The 16,614-nt window shown below is 35.3% G+C and overlaps 1 protein-coding gene across 1 annotated transcript in view; it reads left to right on the forward strand.

Moving 5' to 3' along the window:
* Positions 1 to 15,954, forward strand: part of KCNH5 (potassium voltage-gated channel subfamily H member 5) — a 328,693-nt gene extending 312,739 nt beyond the window's left edge. The window contains exon 11 of the mRNA XM_068523893.1: positions 15,007 to 15,954. Coding sequence (XP_068379994.1) covers positions 15,007 to 15,954 — 948 coding nt within the window. The remainder of the gene's footprint in view (positions 1 to 15,006) is intronic.
* The last annotated feature ends 660 nt before the right edge of the window (positions 15,955 to 16,614 follow it).

Genomic DNA, 16,614 nt, shown 5'->3' on the forward strand with positions numbered 1-16,614 from the left:
CTGTGAAATTTAAATGAGCAAAATAATCCATGGGAAATACTTAGTAAAATTCCCCTAATCCAATATTTTTATTGCAGTAATTCCAAGGTGAAAACATGTGGAAGCAATAGCTACTATGAATAGAATAATTATGTTCTCAAAAGCAGTGTGGTCTAGTGGTTCATGTATGGGTCTCAGGTAATACTAGGGGCTTTATTCTTACACTCATAGCAAAACATAATGGACATGGTTTTTCTTCATCAGTTTTGTTCCTTTGAACTTGAGTGTGCTAAAAATTCTATACTAAGAACTTTGAAATAAAATAACTTTATTCTTCTGAATCTTCTTCTGAATTTTCAAATGCTAACAAATAGTCACAGTTGAAAATTATAGTTACTTAGAAGCATTCTTTTTTTTTTTCTTAATAGTACATATTATGTTGTGTTCAGATTCTGGGGCAATAAATTTTCTTTTATTCTTGTTTAGCAATGCCTTTACAATTATTTTCTTTTTTAATGACAGGTTCCCCCAAATTAGTTAGTTTTGTTTTTGTTTTTACCAATATATCAAGTGTGTAAATGACAATTTTCAACTCAGTATACTTAAGACAATGTGGTGTTGAATTCAAATTTGAATCTCCAATATGTCTGTCGCCAGTAAAACTATGTGAATGTTTGTTTAATTATTACCCCTGCATTGTTCATGACTTATGTAATTATTTTTCTTCTGGGTCAATGATCAATATTTTCATTTGTCTTGGTGAATAGTTATGGAAATAGTCTTAATTTCATGTCTATTTATTGATAAGTTTATATTTTTGTGTGTGAGAGGAAGTTTGTGAGTTGAAAGTAATTTTTGGAAAGTTTATGGTTCTCTTTTTAGATATTATTTGAATTTTTAATTGTTGGAAAAAACATAACATAAAACTTCCCAACTTAAACTGTACAGTACAGTGTGTTAAATATATTCTCATGTTTGCACCTTGGGGAAGAATGCAATGCTCCTGGGCATCAGCATAAATTGATATCATAGTGAGACTTTGCCACCATTAATTCTAAAATATGTGGCATTGACTTAGCAGGAGTAGAAATAAGTGAGGAAATTGATATTTGAGACTTGAAAAGATGTAGACAAATACCTTCCAGTGACAAAACATTTGGTAAGGTGGCTACCTCTGATTGCCTTCCAATGCTCTATTTCTTTTGGAACAGTTTGGAAAGCACAGTATTAGTAGTGAGTTGGGGTTCTGACTGGTTACATTTAGCAAGGCATGAGAAGAAAGAGGTGGTCACCGGCAAGAACTGGCTGTTTGTAAGCAGATATGGAAAGGAATTTAGAAAAGGAAAAATCAGAAATAAGATTGAAAAGTCATTGTACAAAATAGTCTATTAAGACGGTTTTGTGGCAAAGATCAGATAATGGATATGACCTCCCATCAAGCCCAATGCCTTCAAAGTAGTTTCCATCATGGAGAAAGAGACAGAGGCAGAGAGCAACAGAGAGACATGGTGCCAACAAAGAAAAGGATTAAACCAGGCTTGAGAATTATATCTAGGAAAGAACTTTTCGTGAGGTTGCAGGAGCACGGAATTGACTATAAACAGATCAGAAACTTACTAAATTTTTTTAGATGATTATATTGCCAAAGAAACCATAAGCTTGGTCTTAAAAAGTCATTCTGCTATGTGAGCTCAAAACCAAACCTTAGGCCCCAAAATTTTGCACAGGCAGGAAGAAGCTGAGGAAGACAAATTCCTGGACAAATTCTCCAATCCCCAAATTAGGTTTGAACTATAGAGGGAAAAGGACAAAAAAGAACATCCAAAGAGATAGAATCAGGAGCCACAGAGAACAATGGATGAGAGAGCTTATCCCAGGTAGCAGACTGAGAGACCAACAAAGGAATTTACCCTACTGCCAGGGCAGAGGGGCCTCACAATGCCTGCCTGGCAGATTTCATCATTGCTGTGGACCAGCAACTGCTGAGCCTCTCAGCCATTATTCCCTACCCCTTTTTATGGGAGTGTTTAATCAGTTATCCTGTTCCTGCTCCACTTTTATACATTGTGCACATGTTGATATATGCATGTGTGTATATATGCATGCATATTTTTGTGTGTGTGTGTGTGTGTCTAGGGGGGCAGATAACTTGTCTTTATAGTTTATAGGGCACCATATCAGGTTTCACCATCTCAGAAAATGGTACTGCTATTTATACTTTTGCTTAGCCTAAACAGAGACTTAAAAAAAAAAATTCTCTTCTCTCAGATTGTTTATCCAGCCCATTAGTCTTACTGGCAAAATAAATCCAGAATTTGACCACTTGTCACTACCTCCATTTCTACCTCTCTGGTCTAAGTCACCATGATGTCCCCCCAGAATTACTCAAAAAGCCTCCTGATTGGTACCCTCCTCCTGTCATTCCGGCCATACAATTTGTTTTCCCCACAGCAGCCTGAGCTATCCTTTTAGAGTGGAAGTGAGACAGTGCGAATCCTCTGCTCCAAAGTCTCCATGGCTTCTCCTCGCATTTAAAAACCAAAGTCCCTGGCCTCCTCGCCAGTCATTCTCCCCGTGTACGAAGTGCCACCCACTCTGCCCTCCTTACCATTCCTCAAACATGCAGAGCGTCCTCTCAGCTTGGGTCCCCCCTCTCCCCATGGCCATCTGCATGGCCCACTTCTTCATTCCATGACTACCTTTGCTCCAGTAACACTTCCTCATAAAGACCCAACCACTTTGCCACTCCTTATTTTTCTTTGTACCCCACATCATCACCTGACATTTTATGGAATATTTAAAGGGTTTTGTTTTGTTTACTGATGTATACCTAACTCAAAAACAGGGCCTGAAACATGGTAGGTGTTTAACAAAGACTCACAATATGAATGAATATCTTGTTTGCTGCTGTATCTCACCATTAATGTGTCACAAAATAAATGCCGTTAGAGTGTAGAACAGGATGGACCCAATTCTATCTGAGGCGGTAAGTGAAAGCCTCCCAGCAGGGCTAGCTTCATGGATGCCCAACCCGTGCAGTCATGCAGGCCTTGCATTTAGAAGAGCCCTGCTCTTGGTTGAACGCTCTGCTGCTGCTATCTTGAAATTCTTAATAATTTTGAACAAAGAGACCTGCTTTTTTTGTAGTGATATAATTCGCACACCATACAATTCACCATTTTAAAGTGTACAATTCAGTGTTTTTTAGTATATTCACAAAGTTGTGCCACCATCATCACTATCTAATTCCAGAACATTTTCATTACCCCAAAAAGAAACCCCACACCTGCTGGTAGTCATTCCCCATTTCCCACATCGCCATGCCCCTGGAAAACATTAATATACTTTCTGACTAAATTTGCCCATTCTATACATTTCATATAAGTGAAATCATACAATACATAACGTTTTGTGTTAGGCTTCTTTCGCTTAGGGTCATATTTTCAAGGTGTAGGATGTATCAGTACTTCGTTTCCTTTTATGGCTGGGTAATATTCCATTGTAAAGTTATACCACATTTTGTTTGCTGATTCATCCATTAACAGATATTTGGGTTGTTTCTACTTTTGGTCTATCATGAATAATACTACTATGAACATTCATGTACAAGTTTTTGCATGACTGTATGTTTTTAATTTTCTTGGATATATACATAGGAGTGGAATTGCTGGGTTGTATGAGTACTCTATGTTTAACTTTTTGGGAAACTGCCAAGCTGTTTTCCACAGAGGCTGTAGCATTTAATATTCCCACCAGCAATGAATGAGGGTTCCAATTTCTCTACATCCTCCCAACACTTGGTATTTTCTGTTATTAATAATACTTGTTATCTTTTAATTATAGCCATCCTAGAGGATGTGAAATGTATATCATTGTGGTTTTGACTTTCATTTCCCTAATGACTAATTATGCTGAGCATCTTTTCATGTGCCTATTGGTCATTTGTATACCATCTTTGGGGAAATGTCTATTCAAATTCTTCGACCATTTTTATATATTTTTTTAATAGAAGTGTAGTGGACTCACGATGTTGTATTAATTTCCGGTGAACAGCAAAGTGATTCAGTTATACATACATACATATATATATATATATACATATATATATATATATATATATATATATACACATATATATATATATATTCTTTTTCAGATTGTTTTCCCTTATAGGTTATTACAAAATATTGAGTATAGTTCCCTGTGCTATACAGTAGGTCCTTGTTGGTTATCTATTTTATATATAGTAGTGTGTATGTGTTAATCTCACACCTAATTTATCCCTCCCCCTCTATCGTTTCCCCTTTGGTAACCATAAGTTTGTTTTCTATATCTATGAGTCTATTTCTGTTTTGTATATAAGTTTATTTGTATCATTTTCTTTTTTAGATTCCACATATAAGCAATATCATATGATATTTGTCTTTCTCTGTCTGACTTACTTCACTTAGTATGATAATCTCTAGGTCTATCTGTGTTGCTGCAAATGGTATTATTTCATTCTTTTTTATGACTAATTCTTTTTTATGACTAACATTGTATATATGTTCCACATCTTCTTTATCCATTCATCTGTCGATGGACATTTAGGTTGCTTCCATGTTCTGGCTATTGTAACTATTTTTAAATTTAAATTTTTTTGTCTTTTAATTGTTGAATCGTAATAGGTCTTTATATATTCTGTATGCTAGATCAGGTATATGATTTGCAAATATTTTCTCCCATTTTGTGAGTTTTTTTACTTTTGTGATAGTGTCCTTTGAAGCAAAAAAGTTTTGAATTTTTGTGAAGCCCAATTTATTTATTTAATATATTTGGTAGCTTGAGATTTAGATGTCTAAGGAAGCTTTGCCTAATTCAGGGTCACTAAAATTTGTGCCTTGGATTTCTTCTAGGAATTTTATAGTTTTAGCTCTTACATTTAGGTCTTTGATACATTTGGAGTCAAATTTTGTATATGGTATGAGGCTGTCATCCATATTCATATTTTATTTGTAAATATGCAGTTGCTCCAGCAACGTTTGTTGAAAAGATTGATCTTTCTTCATTGAATCCCCTTGACAGCCTTGTCAAAAAGCAATTGACCATAAATGCATAGGTATATTTATTTATTTATCTGTTTATTTATTTATTTATCTTAGTTCTATTCCATTGATGTATATGCCAGCACCACACTGTCTTGATTACTATAGCTTTGTAACAAGATTTTTTTCCTCATGTTTTTGATTTCTTTTCTTTTTTTAGATTCTTTTCCCATATAGGCCATTACAGAGTATTGAATAGAGTTCCCTGTGCTATACAACAGGTTCTTATTAGTTATCTATTTTATATATAGTAAATAGTATGTATATGTCAGTCCCAATCTCCCAGTTTATCCCTGCCCCCTTATCCCCTGGTAACCATAAGCTTGTTTTCTACATCCATGACTCTACTTCTATTTTGTAAATAAGTTCATTTGTACCCTTGTTTTTAGATAATACATATAAGCAATATCATATGATATTTGTCTTTCTGTGTCTGGCTTACTTCACTCACTATGACAATCTCTAGGTCCGTCCATGTTGCTGCAAATGGTATTATTTTGTTCTTTTTTATGGCTGAGTAATATTCCATTGTATATATGTGCCACATCTTCTTTATCCATTCTTCTGTTGATGGACATTTAGGATGCTTCCATGTCCTGGCTATTATAAATAGTGCTGCAATGAACATTGCATGTATCTTTTTGAATTATGGTTTCCTCCAGGTATATGCCCAGGAGTTGGATTGCTGGGTCACATGGTAGTTCTATTTTTAGTTTTTTAAGGAACCTCCATACGGTTCTCCATAGTGGCTGTACTAATTTACATTCCCACCAAAAGTGTAGGAGGGTTCCCTTTTCTCCACACCCTCTTTAGCATTTATAGTTTGTAGATGTTTTGATGATGGCCATTCTGACTGGTGTGTGGTGATACCTCATTGTAGTTTTGATTTGCATTTCTCTAATTAGTTGTAATAAGTTTTTAAACTGGGAATATGAATCCTCCAATTACATTTGTATATTTTGATTTTTTTTAAGCTATTCTGAGTCCCTCGCATTTCCACCTGAATTTTAGGATCAGCTTGTCAATTTCTGAAAAATAAGCAGTAATAATTTTGATAGGAATTGAATTAAATCTACAGATCAATTTGGGGAATACTGTCATGTTAACAATATTAAGTCTTTCAACCCATAAACATGAGATGTCTTTCTATTTATTTAGGTCTTCTTTAATTTATTTCAACAATGTTTTATAGTTTTTGTGTACAAGTCCTGCACTTATTTTGTTAAAATTTTTCCTAAGTATTCTAGTCTCTTTGATGCTACTTTCAATGACATTATTTTATTAGCTTTATTTTCAGATGGTTCATTACTAGTGTATAGAAATACAACTAACTTTGATGTTGATTTTGTATCCTGTATTCTTGCTGAACTCCTTTATTAGCTCTAATAGTTTTGTGTGTGTGTGTGTGCGCGTGCGTGTGGATTTTCTGTGTACCTAATCATGTCGTCTCCAAATCAAGATAGTTTTAATTCTTTTTCATTCTGGATGTCTTTTATTTCATTTTCTTGACAATTTCCCTGGCTAGAACCTTTAGCACAATGATGAATAGGGGTGGCAAGATGGCACATGCTTGTTTCTTTCCTGAACTCAGGGGAGAGCTTTCAGTATTTTACCATTAAGCATGATGTTAGAGGACCTGAATTTTTATGTTTATTTGGCCCTACATATTATGTAGCTGGTTCTGCCTCATAAAGAAGAGCACAGTTGGGCTGAGGATTAAAGGATAAGTAGGAGCTCCCCAGCAGGTTAGGAGGAGGAGAGAGAACAATATGTGCAGTATTACATTCTGGATCTCAAAGTGATTCAGTGGCTGGTGTGTTAAGGTCAAGTGAGACTGAAGAAAATAGAGATTGGAGGGGCAGGTAGACTGAACCACTGTAGGCTTGCTGACTCTATTAAAGAGCTTTAGTTTTACTCTGTGATTTTTTTGCGTGGGACACTATCATATCTGATACACAATAGCAAAGAATGGAATAAAGGGAAATGAAGCTAGAAATTGAGGCAAGGAGGACAAATCATGGATTACTGCAATATTTGAGACAGTGAATCTAAACCTTGCCAGCTTTACCTTGGAACAGCTATATTCTTGGTTTTGAAGACTTTAGCTTCCTTCTTTTATTATTTTTTTAATGGAAAAAAAAACTTTAGTTATAAAAACATGTAATTGTATCAGTAATTCTAGAATGTCCTGCATTTGCATCTTACTCACCACCCTTATTCACATTAGGCATTTCCCAACACATTAACAAAATCAAAACGTATTCTTTTTCTCACTTCCTTTTTCCTTTCTACTCACCTCCCTTCCTTCCTTTTTCTTTACATTAATCAGTTAATTAATTAATTCCTCAAAGTTTATTTAGGACCGAAGAGGCTAAACTAGATCTGTAACACATTCCTTGCCCCTGAAGAGCCTATAGATCTGAGTGGCTGAAATGAAGCAAGGCAGCCATATTTCAAACAGAGAGTGATGCACCATTGTTATCCTTCAGTCACACCTGGTCACCTACCACAGCTCTGTCACTGTGGCCTTTGTTAAGAAAAGTTTATAGCCTCTGATATGTACATGATAGTGTTTAATAAGTACTGCTTTGTTGTATTAGTTCAGGTTGGAATGACTGAAAGGACTAGAGTTAGAATTAGTGACTAAGTTTATAGAAGCAGTAAAAAGAACCAAAAAAACCAAACCAACTAGATCTTTAAATGTCAGATGAACTGGAGCTGCTGCTTGATTGCATATAGCTCTAGATTCCTAGTCAATTCACAGATCTGGAAAGTGATGGGTCATTTCAGAGAGCGCACCTCTATCCTCCAAATTACATAACACTAAATCCATGTCATTAAATAAATGATTCTAACCCCTTTTTTTCTACTTGCCTTTATTGGATTTCAAAGTTCAGTACACATTCAAATTATTTAATTTTGATATCCCTTTTATGATCAAATGTCCTACTTTTGAAATGGAAAGCTCAGTTGGACATGTTCCCTGTTAAGTTTAAGAAGATTTTATCATTTAAATAAATTAAACCTTCTATCATGGGCTCCACAGAACATAATGAAGCAAGGAGAAGAAAAGCTTAAATGAAATAAACCTCTTTGCTGATAGAAAGAGTACAGACTATTGTGCATTCTACCAATAAATGTGTGGCTAGAATCATAGCCTGATTCGTGATTTTTCTTTTTTAATTTTGTCCTTAATTTTTTGGTGTTCATTAGCAATTTGATTTGCCATTGGGCAAAAGACACAGAATACATCAAGTGCAGGAGGTTCTAGATTATTAACACTGAGGAAAAAAAACAAATGTTGCATTTTTTTAAAAGCTAATTTGAGTATCAAACACCATGTTGATAATCATGGATATATACATTTTTTTTACATGATTTAATTCATGTAAGTTGATCTCCTATGAACTTCACTCAGATCCTTTAACACTTTCTAAAATAATGTTTTGGGGGATTTTGTTTTTTAATCTTTGCCTTCTAGGGAAAAATCATCATCATTTCCATGTTATCATTAAGTAGAATTCATCTATATAGCTTACGTATTGAATTATTGAATTAACAGGAAAATTTTTACTTTCTGTATGACACATTGCCAATGTAAGAATCAACTGGATTATGAAAACTCTTATTGTTTGAAGATTCTTTCAATTGCCAAAAAGTAGCATGCAGATTTTTAAATCTAAACTAAACTATACACTGTTTTTAAAGGTTTAACTAAATAAAATTTATCAATCTTTCTATTCCTTACTAATTTGAACCATTTTATTTTACATGATTAAAAAGTTAAAGGTAAAAAGTACTTCTTTAAAAGGAAAGATTCAGCATGAGCTCAGATAATTTATTTGAGAATGTTCATACTTGTAATAGTAATGTAGAATAATTTCCATCCTATTTTTTATGATGAAATGTAGTCTCCTTAGTCATAAAAATACATCGTTATTCAAACTTGGAGTTTAGGGTCATAAAGTGATCTTCAAAACTATAAGGACTTATAGAGATGGCTTATTACATTTAAAGGTTTTGAAATACAGTGAGTTTTGTTTTCTTATTTGTTATATAATGAACATTTTATAACTTAAGACACAACAAAAAGCTATCATGCTTTACATGTAAGACATAGATCAACTGGTTGTGACACCTCAGTAGATTATTAGTCTCTAAACCCTGTAAATATAATAAAATCAACTCTGTTTTTTTGTTTCTTTGTTTTTAATTTCAGAGCTTATATTCTCTTACCTTGCATTAGGAAAGTTTTGCTTTGTCATCAACTAGAAAATAAGTTCTTAATGGATGTCATTCTATTCTTACAATTGAAGGATTCTGATTCAAGTTCTTTAAAGATTGATTTGTGGGTCAAAGATTTGAACCTGATTCTACTCAGCAAGAATCTGTCAACTCTCTACTTGTTTAACTAGCACAGAGCTTCAATTGTTTGTTCAATTCACCACTTTGAGGGATGGTTCATCATGGCAAATGCTCTATGAAGGGTTACCTGTTGGATGTTAAACTGCTATATCACTCCCTACTTCACCTACTCACCTATCCAGGTTTTCACAGGGTCCAGAAGGTGGTGTCAAAGTTATCTTGAGGAGCTGCAGTAGAGTATAATGGTTAAGACTATTTGTAATCTGACTCCTTGGGTTTGTATCCTGGCCACTTACTAGCTGTGTGACCTAATGCAAACCAGTTAAACTCTTTGTGCCTCAGTTTGCTCTTCCGTAACATGAGAATAATAGGACCTATCTTATAGAGTAGTTATGACAGTTAAATGAGATAATATGTTTGTGACCTCTTTGCTATATGCAAATTTTTATAAGTATTTTTCAATAAGCCAGAATTTCTGCTCTGCAGTCAAAAGAAATAAAATAAATTTAGTCTCATTCAGTAAACTCCATTCAAACCAATAGTTTTTTTTAAAGTGACCTCTGGTTTAAAAGCCTGGTTATCTTAAATAGTTTATCAAATCCAGGTGTGAACTCTTAGGACTCTGTCTTCCATATACAAAACCTCATTCTTTCTCATTTCATTTTATATCTTCTTGGTGGCAAAATATGCCAACCCAGTTCTATCTCATTTGTCCCTTGATGCAGACTGGCAGCCTGGCCCTGTGACAGAATTTTTTTTTTTTTCTTTGTTCTCAGTAGTTTGGCATTAGGAGTCTTTGTTCTCCACTTAATAGTAGCAGTGCAAATGCCTTTGTTGGTTCTTGGTGGGGTGGGGCCGGCTGGTGGTAAGGGAAACTGGAGAAAGAAGGCTTTTTCTACTGATATTTTACGTGGGTACATTATACCTTTAAATCACAAAGCATCCCAAACTTGGTAAGCACACAATAATTATAAGCAATTATTAGCCATTGTATTGAAAATTTAAAACATAAAGCTGTGGCCTAAGATGTCCACAGATTCTCAGTCTCCAGGAACCCCAAATCTTTCATAAACTGTGAACTTTACATGGCAGTATCAATATGTCCCATTCAGATAAATAATGCATGATTTCTTAGTGTGTGTCCTAAATATTGCATGGATGTCCTGCATTTTATCTGACACCCCTATGTGCCCTCCTCCACTGTTCATTTGAAATAGATGCTTTTTTCCCCAAACGTGAAGGGTAATCTCAGTTACCATACTGCACTAAGGCTATGTCTTTCCAAGGTTAAGTAACTACCTTTAAAAAGGCAAACAAGGTCAGAGCGGAGTGGGAAGGAGGATGTCATGTCAGTTGATAGAATCAAAGTAAATGCCTTTTCAATGAACGGGGATGATATAGGAATAGAGTATCTGTGTTTCCGTGTTTTGATTTGTCCAGTACCAAAGAGTGTTAATATCTTGAAGGTTTAGCATGAGCCCTGTTTACTCAGGAAGCATAAGAAACATGTCAACCCTTTGAAAGACTTCTAATTAAACTCCTGGAACTTTGATGTCAGACTTAGAGATTAGTATTACATTTTAAAAAAATATCCAGTTTCATGTGCCAGTAGAGAAGGAAAAATATGCTGGTGTTAATAGACAGCTATTGAATTTAGAGAATATTTATTTTAAAATACAAATTATTGCCACTTGATAAGCTATATTTAGTGTATCAATCTTAATTTAGAAAATGATGTGCTTTTAGATGGAGGATTGCTTCTCCTTGACTTTTGTGTTTACAGTGATCATCGCTAGTATTGGTTTCTAGTATGAGGTCAATGATTATATGTTATTCCTGGAAGCTGCTGAATCTCCAAGAGGTGATGAAAATGTTTTCAAACAGGAAGTATTTTATGAGAGTTCAAGGGAGACAACCAGCATATTTTGAGTGTCACTTATGTGCTGGAGACCATGTGCTTCACATGTATTTCTAATCTAACCAACAGCTTAATGAGAGAGGGTGATGGAGGTAAGTAATTTTGCTAGTGTCATAAAATTGTCTGATTCTGAAAACACATTAATATAACTCCCTTGTGAATATTCCTTATAACCCTCATCTGCAGTTATTTGTTCTTTAGATGACTGAGCAAAAATCTCACGCTTACCAAATTCACTTCTAACTCTGATAATATAAGTGGTAATAATTTCTTACATAGTCAGCCTTTTAAATTTCTCTTGATGGAGTTGTAACTTCTTCCCAGTATTATTTTCAAAATATATTTTTACTAAAATTTATGTTTACTTATTTGTGAATACTCATCTAACACTACATGTACTATGTATTTAATTTTATATTTGAATTTTAAAGAATATTGGAATTTGAAGAGTCCAACCTCCTCCTCAGTGAAAGTATTACACAGACAACATTCGTATTTCTGTTTGGCTATTTCAGTGGTGTGAGTTTCATGAGTTTTCAAGGCAGTTTATTCAATTAATAGGTAGTAGTTTGAAATGAAATTTGTATACTGACTTGGTATTTACCTTCCAGAAACTTCTAAGTATAAATCCTTGTTCTGCCCTCTGGAGCCACATAAATAAATTTAATCCCTCCTCCCACCCAACCCACGTGCTATGCTGGTAAACTGTTGAACTTTTCAGTAGTTTTATAGCCTAGAACTCTTACTATTTGGCCTCTAAACAGATGATGGCATTAAAAATGGCTTTGGATCATATCTATATGATTCAAAAGAAAACCTTACAAAAAATAGTGATGTATTGCAAGGAAAATTAAGAGATAAATATGTTTTCTTACACATAAAAGTATACACACATGCATATATATACTAATGTAAATGTTTACATTTATATATTTATATATTTTCTGTGAAATGGGAACATGAACATGAAAGCAAATAGCTCTGTTCAGTTGTCTCTTGACTATACTCCCTCTCTGATATGCAAGGAAGTGGAACTAAGTAAGCTAAGCAAGCTTCGTCAGTGTTTCTGTGTTGGATTTTAAGTGTATTGCATCTGTTAACTGGCATTGGAATATTTTTCCCTTTAGAAATGATCTTACCCTATCTTCAAGGGTTTCCTTTATAAAACAAAGTACAACTGGTATCTTGTCACACAAGTATAAAGTCATATGTTTTTATTTTTAATTTATTTATTTATTTTCAATAAGGTAATTTTATTATTTTTATTATTATTATTTTTTAACATCTTTATTGTAGTGTAATTGCTTTACAATATTGTGTTTCTTTCTGATGTATAACAAAGTGAATCAGCTATACATATACATATATCCCCATATCTCCTCCCTCTTGTGTCTGCCTCCCACCCTCCCTATCCCACCCCTCTAGGTGGTCACAAAGCACCCAGCTGATCTCCCTGTGCTACGTGGCTGCTTCCCACTAGCTATCTATTTTACATTTGGTAGTGTATATATGTCCATGCCATTCTCTCACTTCGTCCCAGCTTACGCTTCCCCCTCCCCGTGCCCTCAGGTCCATTCTCTACATCTGCATCTTTATTGCTGTCCTGCCCCGAGGTTCTTCAGAACCTTTTTTTTTTTTTTTAGATTCCATATATATGTGTTAACATACAGTATTTGTTTTTCTCTTTCTGACTTACTTCACTCTGTATGACAGACTCTACGTCCATCCACCTCATTACAAATAACTCAATTTTGTTTTTTTTTAATGGCTGAGTAATATTCCATTGTATATATGTACCACATCTTCTTTATCCATTCATATTTCGATGGACATTTAGGTAGCTTCCATGTCCTGGCTATTCTAAATAGTGCTGCAATGAACATTATGGTAGATGACTCTTTTTGAATTATGGTTTTCTCAGGATATATGTCCAGTAGTGGGATTGCTGGGTCGTATGGTAGTTCTATTTTTAGTTTTTTAAGGAACCTCCATACTGTTCTCCATATGGCTGTATCAATTTACATTCCCACCAACAGGGCAAGAGGGTTCCCTTTTCACCACACCCTCTCCAGCATTTATTGTTTGTAGATTTTTTGATGATGGCCATTCTGACTGGTGTGAGGTGATACCTCATTGTAGTTTTGACGTGCATTTCTCTAATAATTAGTGATGTTGAGCATTCTTTCATGTGTTTGTTGGCAATCTGTATATCTTCTTTGGAGAAATGTCTATTTAGGTCTTCTGCCCATTTTTGGATTGGGTTGTTTGTTTTTTTTTTTTTTGATATTGAGCTGCATGAGCTGCTTGTATATTGTGGAGATTAATCCTTTGTCAGTTGCTTCATTTGCAAACATTTTCTCCCATTCTGAGGGTTGTCTTTTTGTCTTGTTGATGCTTTCCTTTGCTGTGCAAAAGCTTTTAAGTTTCATTAGGTTCCATTTGTTTTTGTTTTTTTTTTGTTTTTATTTCCATTTCTCTAGGAGGGGGATCAAAAAGGATCTTGCTGTGATTTATGTCATAGAGTGCTCTTCCTATGTTTTCCTCTATGAGTTTTATAATGTCTGGCCTTACATTTAGATCTTTAATCCATTTTGAGTTTATTTTTGTGTATGGTGTTAGGGAGTATTCTAATTTCATTCTTTTACATGTAGCTGTACAGTTTTCCCAGCACCACTTATTGAAGAGACTGTCTTTTCTCCACTGTATATTCTTGCCTCCTTTATTAAAGATAAGGTGACCATATGTGCGTGGATTTATCTCTGGGCTTTCTATCCTGTTCCATTGATCTATATTTCTGTTTTTGTGCCAGTACCATACTGTCTTGTTTACTGTAGCTTTGTAGTATAGTATGAAGTCCAAGAGCCTGATTCCTCCAGCTCCATTTTTCTTTCTCGAGGCTGCTTTGGCTATTTGGGGTCTTTTGTGTTTCCATACAAATTGTGAAATTTTTTGTTCTAGTTCTGTGAAAAATGCCATTTGTAGTTTGATAGGGATTGCATTGAATCTGTAGATTGCTTTGGGTAGTATAGTCATTTTCACAATGTTGATTCTTCCAATCCAAGAACATGGTATATCTCTCCATCTGTTTGTATCATCTTTGATTTCTTTCATCAGTGTCTTATAGTTTTCTGCATACAGGTCTTTTGTCTCCTTGGGTAGGTTTATTCCTAGGTATTTTATTCTTTTTGTTGCAATGGTAAATGGAAGTGTTTCCTTAATTTCTCTTTCAGATTTCTCATCATTAGTGTAGAGGAATGCAAGAGATTTCTGTACATTAATTTTGTATCCTGCTACTTTACCAGATTCATTGATTGGCTCTAGTAGTTTTCTGGTAGCATCTTTAGGATTCTCTATGTATAGTATCATGTCATCTGCAAACAGTGACAGCTTTACTTCTTCTTTTCCCATTTGGATTCCTTTAATTTCTTTTTCTTCTCTGATTGCTGTGGCTAAAACTTCCAAAACTATGTTGAATAATAGTGGTGAGAGTGGGCAACCTTGTCTTGTTCCTAATCTTATTGGAAGTGGTTTCAGTTTTTCACCATTAAGAATGTTGTTGACTGTGCGTTTGTCATATATGGCCTTTATTATGTACAGATAAGTTCCCTCTATGCCTACTGTTTTTATAATCATGTTTTTTATCTCTCTCCCCCTCCACAGATCATTTTCCGCAAAATCAGTGATGTGAAGAAAGAAGAGGAGGAGCGCCTCAGGCAAAAGAATGAGGTCACCCTCAGCATCCCCGTGGACCACCCGGTAAGAAAGCTCTTCCAGAAGTTCAAGCAGCAGAAGGAGCTGCGGAATCAGGGGTCAACGCAGAGTGACCCTGAGCGGAACCAGCTGCAGGTAGAAAGCCGCTCCTTACAGAACGGAGCCTCCATCACTGGCACCAGTGTGGTCACCGTGTCACAGATTACGCCCATTCAGACATCTCTGGCCTATGTGAAAACCAGCGAGTCCCTCAAACAAAACAACCGTGATGCCATGGAACTCAAGCCCAGTGGCGGTGCTGACCCCAAATGTCTCAAAGTCAACAGCCCCATAAGAATGAAGAATGGAAATGGAAAAGGGTGGCTGCGACTCAAGAATAATATGGGAGCCCATGAGGAGAAGAAGGAAGACTGGAATAATGTCACTAAAGCTGAGTCGATGGGGCTACTGTCCGAGGACCCCAAGGGCAGTGATTCAGAGAACAGCGTCACCAAAAATCCATTAAGAAAAACAGATTCTTGTGACAGTGGGATTACAAAAAGTGACCTTCGTTTGGATAAGGCTGGGGAGGCGCGAAGTCCGCTAGAGCATAGCCCCATCCAGGCTGATGCCAAGCACCCCTTTTATCCCATCCCTGAGCAGGCCTTACAGACCACACTGCAGGAAGTCAAACATGAACTCAAAGAGGACATTCAGCTGCTAAGCTGCAGAATGACTGCCCTGGAGAAGCAGGTGGCAGAAATTTTAAAAATACTTTCAGAAAAAAGTGTGCCCCCGACCTCTTCTCCCAAATCCCAAATTCCGCTCCAAGTACCTCCCCAAATACCGTGTCAGGATATTTTTAGTGTTTCAAGGCCTGAGACACCTGAATCTGACAAAGATGAAATCCACTTTTAATATATATATATATATATATATATATATACACATATATATATACATATATATTTGTTAATATGTTAAAAACAGTATATACATCTATATACATATGTGTGTATATACAGTATATACATATATATATATTTTCACTTGCTTTCAATATGATGAACACAATATGGATTTTGATATGTAAATATTGCATGTCCAGCTGGATTCTGGCCTGCCAAAGAAGATAATTATTAAAAACATAGATATCGCTTGTATATTATGCAGTTGACTGCATGTACGCTTTACATTTATTTATAGTCTCTATAATTTTAAAAGGTATGATTTTTGTTAACCAAGGCAATGTAATAGTTAAAGAATCAGGGTCCAACCTGCCAATGTTGCCATGACAAATTTGATCTCAGGCCGACTATATTGAGCTGTCATTTCCTCACTCTTCAGTTAAGTTAAAATTATAAATTAATGCCAAGGAAGCATTCAACATTTTAAAATATTAGTGCCATTTTGTGACCCCTTTCCATAGGATATTTTTCTGTAACTTAGTGTTAGGTTATTTTCCCCAATAGACAGTGTTTGCTCCATTTAAATGACTGTTTTGTTGCCTCAGTCAGATAGCAGTGTGGGATGCTGAGAACTTATTGCTATGGGGTTTGTGCATGTATTGCATTTTTG

Source organism: Eschrichtius robustus, chromosome 1 (genome assembly GCF_028021215.1).
Source record: "Eschrichtius robustus isolate mEscRob2 chromosome 1, mEscRob2.pri, whole genome shotgun sequence".
In the NCBI taxonomy this organism is placed as follows: Eukaryota; Metazoa; Chordata; class Mammalia; order Artiodactyla; family Eschrichtiidae; genus Eschrichtius; species Eschrichtius robustus.